General features: G+C 41.0%; 1 protein-coding gene across 1 annotated transcript in view; it reads left to right on the top strand.

The window, feature by feature from the left end:
• The first annotated feature begins 2002 nt into the window (after nucleotides 1-2002).
• Nucleotides 2003-15516, top strand: part of Slc27a6 (solute carrier family 27 member 6) — a 65276-nt gene continuing 51762 nt past the window's right edge. The window contains exon 1 of the mRNA XM_052155847.1: nucleotides 2003-2939. Coding sequence (XP_052011807.1) covers nucleotides 2459-2939 — 481 coding nt within the window. The 5' untranslated portion in view covers nucleotides 2003-2458. The remainder of the gene's footprint in view (nucleotides 2940-15516) is intronic.

The following is a 15516-nucleotide window of genomic DNA, read 5'->3' as shown; positions in this document are numbered from 1 at the left end:
CATTTTGTAACTCAAGGGTGTTTTCCAGGATGTGACTGGATCACTGAGCCAGGAGGCAAGCAATGCTGTTTCAGACATGCTCATCAAGTCTGAAATGCTTGCTGCTACAGCCTTTCTCTCCCACCCAAAAAGATCTTTTAAATTCAAAAGACCAAAGCTCGTATATAAAGTTAGAAAAACGTTCTCTTCATCTACGTGGGAGGACCTCAGAGTCTGTGAGTTCTGAGATCTTTCCTGTGACTTCTAACCAACCAGGGCAGCCACAGCCTGCGTTTGGTTTTATTGAGGGTCTTGTCATCTCATTTTTTGTTTTCTTTGTTTTCTTTTTCTCTCTTTGTTTTTTTTTCTTAAAGAAATCTGAAGTTGAGCTAGAAGTCAGCTGACACATGGAAGAAAAACCAGACATAATAAGGCACTGATAATTATTTAAATATACAATTAGCCTTGCATATATATACCTTTAAAGTGGGAGAGCTGGACTGATGGCGTCTGCTAGAAAAGAATTTATTAGTAAGAGCTAAGGAAATGAGTCAAGCTCCTTCCCAAGCAGCATGAGAAGAGTTTAGATCCCCTGCATTAATGTGGAATGCCAGGCCAGGTGCCATGAGCCTGCGGTCTCATCATTGGAGAACCAGAGACCAGAAGGACCAGCAGGCTTGTTGGCATGCCAATCCTGCCCATTCCACTTATATTCAATGAGGGACCCTGTATCATCATCATCAACATCATCATCATCATCATCAAACAATAATATTTCCATATTGATGAAGTCGCCTGACATCAACCTCTATCCTCCATACCAAGTGTACACACCAGTATGAGTGCAAGTGTGCATACATGAACACATACAGGCTTATAGATAATTGCTGTGTATGTAAATATGCAAAAACACATAATTTTTATAATTATACACACATGTATAATTAATGCTCCTCTGTGTTTTATTTTTAGTTGAATGCTCCTTTTGCACAAAAAAAGTTTGTATTCTTTTAATATAGCTGTTACCTTCCTACTTCAAGCATACGTATGAAATCCTTTGAACTTTGACAATTTTTTAAATGGCTGCTCTGGAGGGAAAATCCTAATGCTTATTCTAATCTTTCTTTGACAATTTCGTACATGTAATTAGTGCATTCTGATGACTGCAACTCCGCCTGCTCCCATGCCTTTCCCTTCCCTGTTACCCACTTCATCCGTTCATGTTCCTTTTCCAAAATCACAGGATATGCACCATTTCATACATTAAAAAAATATGGATGTGACTTAAAACATTAGATCAATATTTTAAGAAACTGGCACTCTAAGGGATAGTGTGACAAGGGACAGGCCAACACTAACTTAACCACACACTTTAAAAAACGCCTTTTGTAAAAGAAGAAAATGTAAGTTTTCGTGAGTGGGTCCAAACATTCCTCCTTTTTCTCAGAAAATAATCCTTCTGGGACCTAACTAGTTCATAACTGTATGCTCTCCTCCCTCTCTCAGCTGATTTCCCTTCGCTTATTTGGAGCCTTTACTGTGAATCTCATCAATAGTTTTCTAACTCTACTAAAGACCCCCTCGGATATCATTCTTTCACTTCACCAGTCTCCAGAGGCCCCTCATCACGCCTGAAGCAACGCCAGTAGTTGGGTGCCCACGCCATGCTTTCCGTCTTACTCTAGGTGGGACTGCGGGATGTCCAGCCTGAGGTCAGGCTTGAGGTGCGAGCTGGCCACTACACTCCCGTGTGGAAGGGGTGGACCATTTGCCCAACAAGAAGCCTGACAGTCCAAGCAGTCACTGTCACACTGGCTCGGGACTGGGGGGGAGGCGGAGGTAGGAGGCGACATTCCCAGTTCCAAGGACACTGGGAGGAAGGACACTGGATCGCTGGTTTTGGTGCCCAGCAGCTCCTTCCAATAGATTTGAGTTTGTGTAGGAGGGAAGGCAGAGCCTTGTCCTGGGCGGGGCGAGGCGCTGGCTGCCGAGTCTGCGTCGGACTAGGGGCTGTGGGGCGTGGCTGAGCAAGGGAGGGAGCCAGAAGGAAACCGCGGGCTTTCTCAGCCATCCCGGCTCCAAAGCAGATCCCAGATCCTGGTGCTCAAAGGAGCGAAGCTTTGCAGGGTTCTTAGAGCGAGCAAGGGGTGTCAAAGACATTCCCAGTTTGAAGCCCACGAGCCTGTTGGACAGTCGTGGAGGGTGGGTGCGCTAAGTACAAAGGTTTTTTTTTTTTTCCTTTTTTTTTAATCAAAGAAGACTCTGCTCTACAGCTGCCTCGCCCAGTGCCCCAGGCCTTATCACCAGCTTTCTGTAGCTTTCTTGGTGAAAACCTTTGATTTCTTTCACGGGATACACAAAGAAATCCCGAGCCAGAACTACAGGTGCCAGCTTTGAGGACAGGCGTCTCCAGTGAAGTTCTTGGCAAAGAAAGAGACACTGCTAGGACCCATCGGGTCAGCTGGAGATCTGGGCGCCCATGCTTCTGTCATGGCTCACAGGATTTGGGGCTGGACTGCTCTCCCTGCACTTGGCGCAGAAACTTCTGTTCCCGTACTTCTGGGACGACTTGTGGTTCTTGCTGAAGGTGGTGCGCTACGGAATTCAGATGGAGATGTACAAAAGGAGGGGGGAGCTGGTCACCGTGCTGGATAAGTTCCTGAGCCACGCCAGGAGGCAGCCGCAGAAAGCCTTCATCATTTATGAGGGCGACGTCTACACCTATGAGGACGTGGACAAGAGGAGCAACAGAGTAGCCCACGTCTTCCTGAACCACTCCTCCGTGAAAAGGGGGGACGTTGTGGCTTTGTTGATGAGCAACGAGCCCGACTTCGTTCATGTGTGGTTTGGCCTGGCTAAGCTGGGCTGCGTGGTGGCCTTCCTCAACTGCAACCTTCGCTTAGATTCCCTCCTACACTGCATCCGCACCTGCGAACCCACTGCCGTGGTGGTGGGCGGAGGTAGAGTATGGGCTGTGGTTTGCTATATGCAAAGCGAACCAACCTATTTCCTGCTCTCCCCTTTCTGTCCATACTTCCTGCCTAATACTTTGAGGTGGGTGATAAGGTATGTAAGTTATGCATATGCAATAGTTATTCCATCCCCATAGCTTAGCTTAGTTCCTCCCACGCCTCCTCCATCAGTTTGCTCTAGATAAGCAAATAGCAATACAACTAAAAAAATGTATTTATAAAATTTCTGCTTCTTGCTATTTTAGGGGGAGGGGCTACTGGTACTTTCGGTCCCTTCAAGAATTCAAAAGAGATAGGGTTGAGTCTCTTATTTTATCAGCTTGACAAAAATGTCTCATGAATAAGAAAGCTATCAATTTTTTAATTGTTCCCTCCCCCGTAGTAAGTAACTATCGAGAGAAAGAGTGCATTTGGATAAACATGAGGCTCACACATTTTTATAGCCATTCCTGCACTTCCTTTATACTCTGCAGGCTAGGATTTGACAGAGCAAGGATGGGCTGTCTGACAGTCAGAGGCAGGCTCTTGACAGACAATAGTCCTTTCCGTTGTTTTATTCTCCCCTTCGTTTTCCTTCTGTTACGTTCTTCTTTCCTGATATGAGTGAATATGTGTTCCTATTACACATATTCACAATGAAAAACATAAATCTCTGGTTTAATGAGTAATTAGCTAAGGAACCAGGGAGGCAGGCTACTCAATAAACTGAAATAGCTAGCATGAGAGTAGCTTGGTATGACTTACAAGGTTTAGACCATTTCTTCTTGTATGGAGTTAAAAAAAAGTCATGAAGATGTCCCTGGTAAAGAGCTTGGTAAAAATACTTAAGTAGCTTGCATTAATTGATATATACCAGTCCTTCATATAGAGTCCCATAGAGTACGGAACATAATCTAATTTCTGCTCCATTGATGACAAAAACTAGACATTTTCTGTTTGCTTTTCCCACATGTTCACACATAGCTGTGGACACAGGAAGGGCTGGTGGTCAGCACCACCACTCTTCTATGTCTCTGTGTCCTTCCAGCCTGTCTGTGGTTCAATCAAGTCAGGAAATGCTTATTGTCAGGCACAGGTTTCAGCTAGTTTAGGGCCGTAGGACCAGAAAAGCCAAAAATGTCCCTCGAGTGCTGTCTGGTGATCTCCTCAGCCTTGTGTTCCATTTCACTCTGTTAAGAGGCTTTATGTCCACGGAGGCTTCAGTGACCTATGGTAAGGAGTAGCATCAGCGAATCATGCAGAATTTTGACACTGTGGCTAAACAGTATTTAACAATCGCTACAGCTATGAATGTAGCAGAAACATAAGCAATGTTTATTGTCTGCAGACATACTCTGACATTTTATCCATGTGTTGCTACACATCAGGTAGCAGCTCTCTTCGCCAACTTGTGCTAGAAAATGTTACCTCCCTCCAGAAGGGCAAACTAAGAGGTTTGTCACACTATAGTGTGACAAGATCTTTGTGGCCAAGATGCTGAGCTCCGCATGAGAAACTCCTCTAGAGCAAAACACTAAGGAGTTCTCCTAAGGAACGCAGTACAGATCACCTCTCAAGCTGGCATGCAGACCTGGCTGTAGCATGAGGTGTTCTTTAATCATGTTCAAATAATGGTCCAGTCATGTGTTCTAGCTTTTACTCGGTTCTCCAGTAATTAATACATCCCAGCATCCCCCACCTCGTTTCTAGTACATAAAAGCTGAGACTGGGGACATAGTTGAGTCCAGCAAAGTACCAGACTAACACAAACACCTAAGGCTGATTTCCAGGACCCAAATTTAAAAAGAAGTAAATAAGTAAGAAAAGCCGTGTGTGGCAATCTCAGAGCTGTGAGACAGAGGTAGGTGGATCCCTGGTGTTCATTGGCCACTTAGCGTAACCTACTTCCTGAGCTCCCGGCCAATGAGAGACTCTCAGAAATTGGTAAGGGGGCACTCAATGAAAGAACACACAAGGCTGACCTCTAACCTTCACACAAGCTCATATACATGCATGTACTCACACACACACACACACTCATACACAATTATACACAAAATTATGCACACACAGGAACACGCATATGCATTCACATATCCACACACATTCATACACAAAAAATACACACACCCAAGCATGCACACACACAAGCATGCACACACACAAGCTTGCACACAAAGACTACTGCTTTGGGTTGCTGGGATTTTACGTCAATACTACGTAGTGAGTTTTTCAGCAAAATAGTTAACTAGAGAAGTTAAGCTTAAGTCTCACTAACCATTCATTTTAACATATCTCAAAACACAAGTTACATGAATTTTAAAGATGTGATAGTTCTATTTTAATTAATGTATGGGTGTGATAGTTCTATTTTAATTGATGTATCAGTCACTTTGTTAAGAACATCCTAAGTCCTAGGAAATTGTGTGCATTTAAAGTTTTTACTGTGAAATACTGTATTCTTTTCAGTGGCATTTTAAGCTGCACTGGTGAACAACATACTCATAATAATCAACTTTTAAATTTAAGAATTGTCAGATTCTGATCAGCTGTTCCTAATGGGGACTCATAGAATCCTAGAGCGAATGTACCATAGTGGAATGATGAATGGTTTAGACAGAGCAGCCAGGTAGACCTGACTGAAGTTCATGTATAGTTAACCTCTTTGTAGCTGGTGGAATCTGTTGTGAGTATCACTTTACTATAAGTCACTTCGTTATAAGACAGCAACAAGGACAACTACTTCACAGCCCAGTTCTGAGGATTAAATGATCTGGCTTGCATGACTTAGGCAAGTGCCCCATAGGTAGGAGCTAGACACTTAGTGGTTGAAAGTAATATATGATGTGCTTACCAAGCCTCTTACGCCCAAAAGAACAACAGGCAGGTTTTTTTTTTTTTTTGAAATGGTACTTTAGAAAAGTTATATACATTTTTTAGGGTGTGTGTGTTTGTATGTGTGCAAGAGTGCCTGTGAGAGTGCTCATGTGTGTGAATGCATGCATGTGTGTGTGTGTGTGTGTGTGTGTGTGTGTGGACCACAGGACAACTTGTAAGGCCTTTTCTTCATTTGCTATTCACATTCCTTTTGAGACAGAGCCTCTCTCACTGGCCTGTACCTCATCAAATAGACTAGCCTAGCCAGCCACTAAGCACCAGGGTCTGCCTGTGTCTCTGCCTCCCCAGTGCTGAGATCAGAAATGTGAACTGCGACACCCAACTTATAAAGATAGGCTACGAGGGATCGAACTCGGGCTCTGTGCTTACTTTGCCAAATGTCTGAAGCCCCACAAGTTATACACAGCATTAAACAAGTGTCATGGGTCAGGTCAGATACGGTGACAGGTACAATTTCCACCTTGGTTTAGCTTTTTGACCATCTTCAGAAGGAAGCCAAAGGCAAAGTATCAATTAAGGCATCAACAAACCTTGTTCAGTAACTCTGGTACCATTTCTCAAGCCTGACTCCTGTAATGTATTCCCAGTGGCCCTGAGAGGCATATGTGGTGATGCTAGGCACAGAAATCAAGTAGCTCAGTTGAGTAACTCCAGTAGATTTCAGAACCAGGATCCAAATCTTGGCTTTGATTTAATCATAATTCAGCTGTGTAGGAACCACCAGTTACATTGCATATAGCCATAGAGCCTGGATATCCAGGCTCTATAAAAAACATTACAAAATGGCAACCTCAAAATATCAGACTTTTAATACAGGATAATTAGAAAAACCATGTAGGATACTATTCCTTCCAACAAAGCTGAAGACTCAAATATATTTGCAAAGGAGTCTCCTCTCTACACTCTGGTCTAGGGGTCTGGATCAGGTTCGTGTTCTCTGCTAATCAAAGAATGAAAATGAAAAGACGGGAAAAATCTTAGGCCGGACAGGCGACAGCCTGGAGATTCTCAATACAGCAGACAGAAGCTGCTGTTAAAACAAACAAAAAAACCTTGATTAGGAAAGAAGAAATGCTACCCTTAATAAAAAATGCTGTGGATCTACCAGGTGTCCATGGCTTCCTTGTTACTCACCGTGTGTGTATGAGTGTGTGTGTGTGTGTGTGTGTGTGTGTGTGTAGCGCACGCGAGCACTACAAACAGATAACATTAAAACTTCTCCTGCTAGCCTGGTCTCCTCTACTTTAAATATGCTAGTACTTACTGTGTGAGTTTATTTTAAAAGACTTGAAATTTCTCTTCAAGTGAAGTAACTACTTCTGCTCACAGTAATGGTTATTGCCCTGCCCAGGTTTTATGAGCAGTTGCCCCCAGGCCGTGCAGAGGAAATGTTCAGGTTAGCCATTGAACTGTTGCAATCCTGCAATTACCCTCTAGCCATAAAGGCAATCCTTCTTAACATACAACAGGAAGAGAGGGGGAAAGGCTCTTTAAGTTTTATAGAAAATGATATGTATGAAAGTACAGAAAACTAAGGAATCCTATGAACGTTATTACCTACCTTGTACTCTGTGATACCCTCTCACAGGACATGGGAACATATTTTCAGGACATTGCTTTTTTTTTTTTCTTGTAATTATTAGAATGGCTGTGACCACATTCTTATTTTTCCCCATCTTGGATTTAGCAGGGTCAAGAAAGTTACCTTGCTACAAAAGAAAATAATTTTATTAATTTAAATGTATACTGTAATTTAAAAAGAAAGAAAGAAAGAAAGAAAGCTAGATAGAAACTGAGTGAAACAGAATGGCTCAGACCCATCTCTTCTCAACAGAACGGGAAAATGACTTAACACATCATGTGGAGACTGCCAAATGTGAAAGTCAGTATAATGAATAGGAATGGAGAAAGGATGCTAATTTGTAGAGGGTGGGGGTAGGGGTGAGGGGATAAATGTTGAAGTCCAGAGCACCTGAATTTAAAAAGGGCATTAGTGCTGTGCATGGTGGTGCACGCCTGTAATTTCAGCACTTGGGAGGCAGAGGCAGGTGGATTTGGGAGTTCAAGGCCAGCCTGGTCTACAGAGTGAGTTCCAGGACAGCCAGGACCACACAGAAAAACCCTGTCTCGAAAAGCCAAAAAAAAAAAAAAAAAAAAAGTTGAAAATTTTTGCTCTCATCTATACCTATAATCCTTAGCTTTGGTCTTCTCATTGTGTCCTGGATTCCTGGATGTTTTGGGTTACCAGCTTTATGCATTTTGCATTTTCTTTGACTGTTGAGTCAATGCTTTCTATGGTGTCTTCAGCACCTGAGATTCTTTCTTCTATCTCTTTTGTTCTGTTGTTGATGCTTGAATGACTCCTGAATTCTTTCCAAGGTGGTCTATCTCCAGAGATGTCTCACTTTGTGATTTCTTTATTGTTTTTACTTCCACTTTTAGATCCTAGATGGTTTTGTTCAGTTCCTTCACTTGATTGTTTGTGTTTTCCTGTAATTCTTTAAGGGATTTTTGTGTTTTCTCTTTAAGGGCTTCTGCCTGTTGACCCATGATCTCCTGTATTTCTTTAAGGGATTTTTGTGTTTCCTCTTTAAGGGCTTTTACCTATTGGCCGATGTTCTGTATTTCTTTAAGGGAGTTATTTAAGTCCTTCTTGAAGCCCTCTTATCAGCATCATGAGATATGATTTTAAATCCAACTCTTGCTTTTCCGGTGTTTTGGGGTATCCAGGACTTGCTGTGGTGGGAGAATTGGGTTCCAGTGTTGCCAAGTAGCGTTGGTTTCTGTTGGTAGGATTCTTGTGCTTGCTTTTCGCCATTTGGTTATCTCTGGTTCTAGTTTGTCTTGCTGTCTCTGGCTGGAGATAGTCCCTCCTGTAGGCCTGTAAGCCCGTGTCTGTACTCCTGGGAGACCAACTCTCTCATGGCAGGGTCTGTGCACAGAAGGCCTGGCTCCCTGGTACAAATGGCAGCTCCACTGAACATGTGCCCTGTGTGCTCCTAGTTGTTCCCCTACAGAGAGAAGGTGGATATCTCACCTCCATGCTCAGAAGTGAAACCGCTGCTGGGAGATCACTCTCTCTTGGCATGCTGTGCACAGAAGACTGTGGAGCTTCCTGACTCCCTGGTACAAATGGCAGCGGGAAGACCTCGTTTCATTTCTAAGACAGGAAACAGCCCTCACTGCTTAAGTGCTCTGACTTGTAATAAATGATGTTTATGAAAGTATACATAAATAGCTAATAGATTATTCATAAGTAGTATAAATATACATGAATAGCATACACTTACTGAGAGTTCTATGATTTATAATAAACAGTGTTCATAAAAGTGGCTGGACCACTACTGAGACCAGAGTGAGTTTCTGGGCCTCACACAAAACACTGGTATGAGAATGTCTGTATAGTACTTTAAGACATGGCTTACTTCAGCATCATTTTCTTAAAAACCAGAGCCTAGCCACGCATCTATAACAAGGCTCTTGAGCTGTTCTACACGGGAGAGTGATAAAATCTATAATCTCACTACAACTTCTTTGTGAACATTGTTTTGCCCTTTAAAGGTCATATATTTAGAGTTGATTTTCATATTGGGTTTATTGATGGAAATCAAACCATGGACCTTACCTTGAGATTTCTATAAAAATGTAAAGGTAAAATACTTACCAAGTATCTTACCTTTACATTTTATTTCATAAAAGATTTTATTTATAACACACACACACACACACACACACACACACACACACACACACACATATATATATATATATATATATATATATCAATTGACACCTTTCCCTAACATTTGATAGTATAGGTCTGTTAAATGTAGAACAGACCTATATAACAAAGACTTTTTGCAACATGCAAAGCAGAATTCATATGGCAAGTTGGAGGGACATGTGAAATTTTTGTTATTGATTTTACAGTCTCAGAAATGTGTCTAAGAGGTGCAATAAAGATGTAAGAAGGAGGAATCATTTTGTACTAAGAGTCCCAAAGGCTCACACACAGGAATGTCATTTACTCATGTTTATACTTGGGGTTCTCCCTAATGCTGTGCTTCAAATGTGCGAGAAAATTGTGCATGTTTCTTGAAAGACCCTGCTGAAAAAACAAACAAACAAACAAACAAAACCAGTAAGCCAAACAAGCCAGATACATTGAGCCTTCTTCTGCTTTGGGCTTTATTAATCATCACAGGAGACCTAATTCACTGATGTTCTCACACACTTCACTCTTAGGATCTGCATCTAGTGTAGCCTCCCAAGCATAGATCCCAGCTGCTTTAACCAGAAATCTATGCAGAGCATATGGTGTGCCTGGCAGGTACACTGAGCAGCAGGAAGAGGCTTTGGGCACTTTGTTAAGGTGTCTGCAGTACAGCAGGCATCAATGGTTTGTACATTAATGTATTTAAGCAGTGATATTCTAGCAGCTGCTTGTACAGGTTGGGCTGCTCTCCCAGAGGACCCACGTTTGATTTCCAGCACACACACAGCCTTGTCTATAACTCTAGTTCCAGTGGATCTGAAAGGAGGACACACTCTTTTGACCTCCACCAAGGGAGTACATGGTGCAAAGACATACATGCTAGCCAAAGAGCCACAAAATAAAATAAATGTAATTAAGCAGTATTCTTTTAAGTGATATCAGTATTTTGAATTTTCTTTCAATATCCAGGAAGCCTCTTTCATATTAAAATTGATAGTGATAAGTAATTAGCAATTCTGTATTCTTTCTTATAAGACTTATTTTCTTTTTATGGTTTGAGGTTAGTAAACCCAAGGTGTATGTGTGTACCCTCAGAGGCCAGAAAGAGCCCTCTTGGAGCTAGACATGCCAAAAGAGTACTGAGAACTGAATTCTGGTCCTCTGGAAGAACAGGAAATCCTCCTAACACTGAAGCACCCTCCAGTCTCTCTTTCTCCTTCCTCACCCTTTATTTCAATGTCTGTTATCACTGTTAACCACTGTTGAAAGAATTGTATTTGAGAATTCTACCTCAGCTGAATTTTAAGGATGTGAAATCATGTTTCCTTTGAATTTTGCTCACTTCCTTTATTCTTATAAACACAACTACTCTTTGTAAACCCTCACTACTCCCTAGACTCTATAGTCTCAGTTCCCAATCATACTGAAACTCCATACTGACATCCCAGTTCATTAAGAAGCTATAGAAGTTTAGCCGTTGACTTATAATTCCAGATGGCCAATTTGAAATTATGATAACAATAAGTAGTTGAAAGAATCAGTAAGTTCATATGCCAGAAAAAATAGTTTAAACAAAATAAAGAACTATTGTTTTGAAAGGCTAGCTCCTTTGTGCTGTCTGTGTTTCTTCTTGTCTTTCCTTCCTGCCATCCTTATGGGCTTTCGTGACTGCATGAACTAACCAGAACTCACATTTTTCCTTGTATACTTACATTTTGCTTTATTTGAATTTGTGATAGAAATAAACATTAATAAAACACGTTAAGTCCTAACCCCGAGATCCCTGGTGATGTGACACCCTGTTATTCATGTGTTTGTCTTGGGTTTCTTACAGATTGTATTTATGAGTTACCTACCACCATTTGACTCAATTTTTATTAATTAATTTCATCGGAAAAGACTTTTTCATAGAATACATTTTGTTCATGTTTTCCCTCTCCCTCAAATCCTCCTGACCTCCCTAACTTTATGTTCTTTATTTTCTCTTTCTCAAACAACAACAACAAAGAAAACCAGGAAACACACACACACACACACACACACACACATACACACACTCCAAACACAATAATGAAAATCCAGACAAACAAGCAAAAGACAAAAGAACAAAAGAGGAAGAGAGAAACAAAACCAGCAAAATGAAATTTTTTTAAAAATCCACAAAATACTATTGCGGTTTTGCTTTTTTCCTGGCCAACCACTTCTGGTCATGAGGCTCGCCCTGAAGTGTGGTTGCCACACCCAATGAGAGTCCACTGGGAAAAAATGACCTTCCCTTTGCCAGCAAACATCAACTGGAGATAGCTTCTTACTTAGACCTAGGACCCTGCAGTTACCTCCCAGTCTCAGTGCTAGGCCTTAGCTAAGCCTGAGCTAGGTCCTGTGCATGCTGTCACAGCGCCTGTAAGTTCATATGTGCATCAGTCCCACTGTGTCTGGAAGACACATTTGCTTGGAGTCATCCTTCACCTCTGGCTTTTATAATCTTTCTGCTTCCTCCTTCGCTTCCTCCTCCATGTAAATCCCTGGGAGGTGAGGGGAAGGATATGATGAAGACATTCCATTTAGGACTGGGGGCTCCAAAGTCTTTCACTCTGAACTTTGTCCAGTTGTGGTTGTCTGTGTTAATTTCCATCTACTGTAAGGCGCTTCTCTAATGTGGACTGAGCAAGGCACAGATCTAAGAGTATAGCAGAATGTTGTTAAGAGTCATTTTATTCCTTCAGCAGAATCATAGTATTAGGTTTCTCCCTAGGTCCAGGGCCCATCTAGCTCCAGGTTCTTGGCTACTTTAGCAATTATGGGTATGGCTTCTATTGAGTGGGCCTTAAATGCAATTTAAAAAAATGGTTGTTATCCCCATAACATTTGTACCAGCACTGCACCAGAATATCTCGTAGCCAGGTTACTGTTGTAGGTCACAAGTTTGTAGCTGGGTGATCTTGTGCACCTTTCTCTTTTGGTGGTGTTCAGAGTATCTTTCATCACACAAATACTCGTCACTAGGGGAGAAGCTTCTAGTTAGACAGTGACTCAACGTTTGTAAGTTTGTTGACATAAGTGTCATGAGGGCTTTGTCATCAAGTTATGGACTCAAACAATAACATTGGCAATAGCGTGTGATATTTGAGGATTTATATGGGGTCCCTTTGTACAATCACTCAACTAGATTTAATCAACTCCTGCCACTGGAGGTGTCACCTTGTGAATAAGATATCTAGTTGGGGCTTTGGCACCACTATTATTTGGTTGCTTAGCCTAGAATGTGTGTGTGTGTGTGTGTGTGTGTGTGTGTGTGTGTGTGTGTGTATGTGTGTGTGTATGTGTGTGCATGTGTGTATGTATGTGTGTGTGTATGTGTGTGTATGTGTGTGTGTATGTGTGTGTGTGTGTATGTGTGTGTGTATGTGTGTGTGTATAGAAGCTTAAGCTTCTACAGCAATAGATTTTCAAATGGCTTTTAGTTTTATTTGTCCCTCCCCATATTCCTTTGTTTACCCTTCACTCCCATATTCTTCCTTATTTAGTTCTCCTATTCTAGATTCTTCCTTCTCTCCATAACACTAATTTTATTTTCCTTCCATGGAAGATACTTTCCTCTCCTCTGGTCCCTTACCAGCTACCTAACCTCTGTGCCTATTTGGTTTACAGCACACATTTTGAAATCTTAAAAACTAACATACACACAAAACAGAAAAGGTAGAATACTTGTACTTTGGTTCTGGGTTACCTCATTCCAGTTGATTTTTCCCATAGTTCCATCTATTTAAAAACAAATTTTATAATTTTATTTTTCTTTGTGAATAATATTCCATTGTGTAAATGCATCACATTCTCCTCATCTAGTCATCAGTTGATGGAAATCCAGGCCATTTCTAAGTTTTGGCTATTAGAAATAGGTCAGTAATGAACATGGTTGAGCAAGAGTCTCTGTAGTTAATATATACTTGAGTCCTTTGGGTATTTGCTCAAAGGTGGTATAGCTGGGTCTTGAGGTAGTTCTATCTCCAACTCCCTGAGAAACTGTGACAAGGATTTCCGCAGTGGTTACATAAGTCAGCACCACCACTAGCAATGACTGAGTGGTTCCCTAGCCAGCACCTTCACCTGTATGCACTGCTCTTTGTTCTATTGATCTTGGCCATTCTGAGTGGGGATAAGAGGTTTAATCTGCATTTTCCTGATGGCTGAGGATGTTGGACATTTCCAAGAGCTTCTCAGCCATTTGTGTTTCATCTTTCCAGAACTCTCTCCTCAGCCCTATACTCCATTTTTAAGTTGTGTTATCCATTTTCTTGATGTTCAGGATCTTTTGTTTAAAGTTCTTTATATATCCTAGATATTACCCTTATTGTATGTATAATAGATAAAAAAATTTTTTTTCCCTTTCTGAAGACTGCTGCTTTGATGAAATGATAGTAACCTTTACATAAAGAAGCCTCTTAGCTTTGTCAGGTCATACTTATTGAGTGTTAATGACAGTGGTGTTGGTGTCCTGTACTATCAGTATCCTGTTTTAGAAAGTCCTTTCGTGTACCATAGGTTCAATCTACCTTTTACTTTCTCTTTTATCATGTTAAGGGTCTGGATCTATGGGGAAAGTCTTGATCCATTTGGGGCTGACTTTTCTACAGGGTGATAGACATGAGTCAGTTTTAGAACTTGCACATACAATCATTCGGTCTGAACAGAACTGTTTGTGTAAGATTCTGTCTGTTCTCCACTGTATTTTTGTCTCCTTTGAAAAAATCAGATTCCATAGATGTGGATTTATGTCTGGGTCTTCAGTTCAATTCAGTTGATCAATATGTCTATTTTTTTGCTAATACCATCCTGGTTTTATTACTACAGCTCTGTAATACAACTTGAAATCTAGGGTGGTGATTCCTCCAGGAGTTCTCTTATTATTTGGAATTGTTTTAACTCTCCTGGGTCTTTTGTATTTCCACATGATGTTGAAGATTGTTTTCAATGTCTATGAAGAATTATGTTTCAGTTATGGTTTTCTTATGCAAGTCTTTTAATTGCTTAATTAGAGTTATCCCAGGATTATTACTTTTTATTATTATTTTTTATTGAGGCTATTGTGAAAGGTTGCTGTTGCTATGATTTCTTTCTCAATCTGTCATTCATATATATGAAAACTACTGATTTTTGAGTGTTAATTTTGCATCCTGCTATCTTTATGAAACTGCTTATCAACTGTTTTGAGAGGTCTCTTGGTGTCAATGACTGTTCTAGCTCTTATTAGGTAGGTGATCCACTATGTGGTTGACAGCCCCTACTCTGGATCAGAGGCAAATGTGCTGGGTCTAGGGTTCCTGGTAGAGAATAAATTTGTTGGTTGGTAGGTGACACAAAAGAATAGAAATGGGCTAGGAGAAAAGGCTGACATTTGTGGGGAAAGGAAGGTTTACTGGAGAGAACTAAGGAGGCCTTGGATCAGCACCAATGGGCAAGGTCTCCAGAAAATGGGGGTAGGGTAGGAGAAAAGGCTTCTCTAGGCAGGCTGCAATAAGATGAAGAGAAATGGAGAGACAGACACGAAATATGACTCTTGCCTGCTGTTGCTTCTTTATAACTCATCTGACTTATAGAAATCTAAATTATAGAAACACCAGGAGTGTTTCTAAGTAGGTTGCAGTGCAATAGAACTGAACAGAGATTGACAGCTCTAATCACACAATCCTTCATGCTTCACATTCTCATTCAGGAAAACGTGTAACACAATACTATGGATTCAGATTCAAAACAAGATAGAGTTTGTGATTATGTTTCAAGTTTAATTTTAAGAATTGAATAACATATCGTGGCTTTTTATGTACAGACTAAAAAAAATCATATATTCTAGAGCACTTGACCAGGGTCTATTGTATATTAAACGATATTATTCTTAATCACTGTATTTCTTTGAAAGATTTTTTAAAGCATGTATAATTTTGTGTGTCTCTGTGTTAGGGTATATGCATGTGA

Source organism: Apodemus sylvaticus, chromosome 13, assembly GCF_947179515.1.
Source record: "Apodemus sylvaticus chromosome 13, mApoSyl1.1, whole genome shotgun sequence".
In the NCBI taxonomy this organism is placed as follows: Eukaryota; Metazoa; Chordata; class Mammalia; order Rodentia; family Muridae; genus Apodemus; species Apodemus sylvaticus.
This window is presented reverse-complemented; position numbering and strand designations above follow the sequence as displayed.